Here is a 3,740-nt window from a genome sequence, read left to right as displayed (position 1 = left end):
CCTCTCATAGTGACCTATTTTTCAGCTCCCCCACTGACCCCATCGTTCCTAAACAAGAAATTTCTTGGTGGGTTTTGTAAATAATATACCTTTCCACAGTCCCCAAAGCCTTAACATTGTCGCCGTCTCATTTGATTTGACCCTCTTTATAAAACCCCCTTTGAAAATTAGTTTGTTCATGATTCCTGTTTCTGGGTCGCTAAATTTTGATCACTTTTTTGGTGGGTGTTTGTTGGTTTCATAAGTCGTAGCTTATTTGTCCCTTTAGAGTCGTGAAAGATCATCTTGTTTCGTAGCTTTTTGAGTTTTGTGAAACGTTTGTTCTTCGTGTTCTTGATATTATTGCACGAATCCAGGAGATTAATCTTTGTTATCTTTGATTTCTTGCGTTTTTCGTTCGAATTTCGTGATACCCATTTGAATTTCCACCATGATCTGTGCTGTGAAACAATCATCTAGGGCTATCCATTGCTCCGATGGTGTTATTCGGAGCAAAATCTCTGTTCCTTCTAAACGATCCTTGTTTCTTCCTCCTCTTCCGATGCAAAAACCTCCAAAATCCGCTGTTTCTGTTCATAAGGCTGTTCATGTTTCTTCGCTTGAGAATTTCGGATCACTTCGGGTTCGTAAACCTAATCCGATCAAATGCGAAGCTTACGAGGCTGATCGATCGCAACCGATTGAATCGAGCATCGATTTGTCGCAGAATCAAGCCCGTTCCGAGGCGGCGAAGAAGTTGAAAATCGGATCATACTTCGCTCTTTGGTGGGCTTTGAACGTAGTTTTCAATATCTATAACAAGAAAGTGTTGAACGCTTACCCATATCCTTGGCTGACCTCGACTCTGTCGCTTGCCGCCGGATCTTTGATCATGTTGATATCATGGATGACAAGAATTGCCGAGGCGCCCAAAACTGATATCGAATTTTGGAAGTCTCTGCTACCTGTAAGTATCAGGATTTGTTTGTTTGATAAAGAAGACAAAATTTTATTTGTTATGTTGTGATTTGTGAAACGGATTGACTTTTCAGCCATTGAAGATAGGGAAAGCTTGCCAAATTAAGCAATTACAAAGGAAAAACAAGTCTATTTCTATGTTCATTCGTGTATATTAAGGATAGATTCATGCTTGTCTGAGTTGTTCTTGTTTGTCTGAATTACCAGATGACTTTAATGTTTGTATCTGTTGATGTTGATATTGTTGTTTGTTTTAAGGTTGCTGTTGCCCATACAATTGGACATGTTGCTGCAACTGTGAGTATGTCTAAGGTTGCGGTTTCATTCACTCACATAATCAAGAGTGGTGAACCTGCTTTTAGCGTATTGGTTTCGAGGTTTTTGTTGGGTGAGACGTTCCCGCTTCCTGTCTACTTGTCGCTCCTTCCGATCATTGGTGGGTGTGCTCTTGCTGCTGTGACCGAGCTCAACTTTAACATGACAGGTAACTAAATTCGACCTCTCGTTAAGCGTAGTTGTTATGTGCAATTTTAGGAGCTAGGATGTCGAATATTGTTCTTTTCAGGTTTATTTCGTATCGAGCTAACCGCGTTTGCATTCCTTATCTTTAGTCTGCTTTATCTCTGAACTTGAAGTTGATACATTGCTGCAATATTTTAGTACTCATTTGTTCTTTTTATGTTTTGCTGACATTGACTTGTGTTGGAATGATGCTGCCTCTCTAAGATGTTCTTATATCGAGATCCCACGTCGGTTGGGGAGGAGAACGAAACATTCTTTATAAGGGTGTGGAAACCTCTCCCTAGCATACGCGTTTTAAAAACCTTGAGGGGAAGCCCGAGAGGGAAAGCCCAAAGAGAACAACATCTGCAAGCGGTGGGTCTGGACCGTTGCAGCTAATATAACTGCTTTCCTTGGTTTTATCTCTTCAGGTTTCATGGGTGCCATGATATCAAACTTGGCATTCGTATTCCGTAACATATTTTCGAAGAAGGGCATGAAGGGAAAATCTGTTAGCGGGATGAACTACTATGCGTGTTTATCGATTTTGTCTTTGTTACTTTTGACGCCATTTGCGTTTGCCGTGGAGGGACCGCAACTGTGGGCAGAGGGATGGAAAACAGCAATCTCTCAAATCGGACCTCATTTCGTTTGGTAATTAGATTTACTTATTCGTTCGTTCGCATCGTTCGGGAAGCTAGCTACTAGTGATTGATCTAAGTTATTCATATTTTCTCCATATCTGAACGCTGTACTTTATTAAACGAAAACCATGCTGATTTATATTGAAATAGAAAATGTCTCAACTCCCTTTGTGAGATCCCGCGTCGGTTGGAGAGGAGAACGAAGCATTCCTTATAGGGGTGTGGAAACCTCTTCTTAGCAGACGCGTTTTAAAAACTTTGGGAGGAAGCCCGAAAGGGAAAAGCTCAAAGAGAACAATATCTGCTAGCGGTGACCTTGGACATAATGCTCGTTTTTCTTGCACTACACGACATTGTTTTGATTGTTTGCACGATATAGGTGGGTTGCAGCGCAAAGTATATTCTACCATCTCTATAACCAGGTGTCTTACATGTCCTTGGATGAGATATCTCCCTTGACGTTTAGCGTCGGAAACACCATGAAACGTATATCCGTCATAGTTTCTTCCATCATCATCTTCCGCACGCCCGTGCAGCCAGTCAACGCTCTCGGAGCAGCCATTGCAGTTCTCGGAACCTTCATATACTCGCAGGTGCGCCTTTGCTCCTAGTTTCTTTGCTAAATCTATCATTTCATCACATACTATTATGGGTCGTGCTGAAAATAATCTACTGGTCCATACGTATTGCGTTAGGATAAGATAAGGTTTATGTGTTCACATTACTCCCATGACAAAGCCCCCAACAAAAAACAACTCTGTCATATGCACTCCAGTCACAAGATACTCGGGGTCTCGTTATTTGTCGCACGATTTCTCGAGCGCCGACTTGGGATTGAAATCTTTTTTCCGTTTGCAGGCAAAGCAATGAGGAGAGGAAAGAAACGAAACACAAACTTAGGCTTATCAAAGAGAGGGTGGTACGTCTCATATTACATTCGAGGCGAAAAAGGGAAAGGACCGACGAAGAAGGCGAGGAAAGAAGCCTAAGAGGTCGTTTTTTAAGTATTTTAGACACGAAACGTTTGATGTTACGAAGCACGAGCGAGCGAGGTGTTGCGTTGTTGTAGGTATAAATAATGTTAGAGTTTATATAAGTTTGTATTTGAGGGATATGCATAGAGGGAATGAATGATTTGAATACAAGAATAATGACAAGAGAACTCCTTGTCTTTTGCCTATTTGATTTCTGAATCATAAATTATATTGTGGGCCTCTCTATGTTTTGCTTTAAAGTTTTATTTGGTGGTTGTTGGTGTGTGTTGACAAGCATCTTTGGAATATTCTCTCCAACTTGTCCACTCGATGTTCGTTCACGGTTTCAAAATATCTTTATTCTTTTGATCGTTACTTGAACGGATTGAACGGATAGAAATCGATAGTTTGATCGTTACTTGAACGGATTGAACGGATAGAAATCGATAGTGTGAAGGTGGCTCATAATGGTGTGTTGATGTTAGGTATGACTTTTTGTTGTAGGTTCAAAACATCTCTTTTCTTTTGAACGTTATTTGAACGAATAGAAATCGATAGTGTTTAGGTGGCTCGGAATGGTGCTCGATAGCATCAGACCTGATTTAATTTCTGTCCAATATTTTAGCGGATTTTTATTTTAGGGATAGTTTAGAAATATTTATAA

The 3,740-nt window shown here is 40.6% G+C and overlaps 1 protein-coding gene across 1 annotated transcript; it reads left to right on the top strand.

Moving 5' to 3' along the window:
- Nucleotides 1-3,316, top strand: LOC111443700 (glucose-6-phosphate/phosphate translocator 1, chloroplastic). The gene is made up of 5 exons (XM_023081629.1): nucleotides 1-946; nucleotides 1,216-1,441; nucleotides 1,890-2,112; nucleotides 2,482-2,695; nucleotides 2,961-3,316. Exons 1-5 carry the CDS (start codon nucleotides 431-433, stop codon nucleotides 2,970-2,972), a joined length of 1,191 nt encoding a protein of 396 aa, XP_022937397.1. The 5' UTR covers nucleotides 1-430; the 3' UTR covers nucleotides 2,973-3,316.
- The last annotated feature ends 424 nt before the right edge of the window (nucleotides 3,317-3,740 follow it).

Source organism: Cucurbita moschata, unplaced genomic scaffold (assembly GCF_002738365.1).
Source record: "Cucurbita moschata cultivar Rifu unplaced genomic scaffold, Cmos_1.0 Cmo_Scf00005, whole genome shotgun sequence".
Classification (NCBI taxonomy): Eukaryota; Viridiplantae; Streptophyta; class Magnoliopsida; order Cucurbitales; family Cucurbitaceae; genus Cucurbita; species Cucurbita moschata.
Note: the sequence above shows the minus strand (reverse complement) of the source record. Positions and strands in the feature narration are given on the sequence as shown.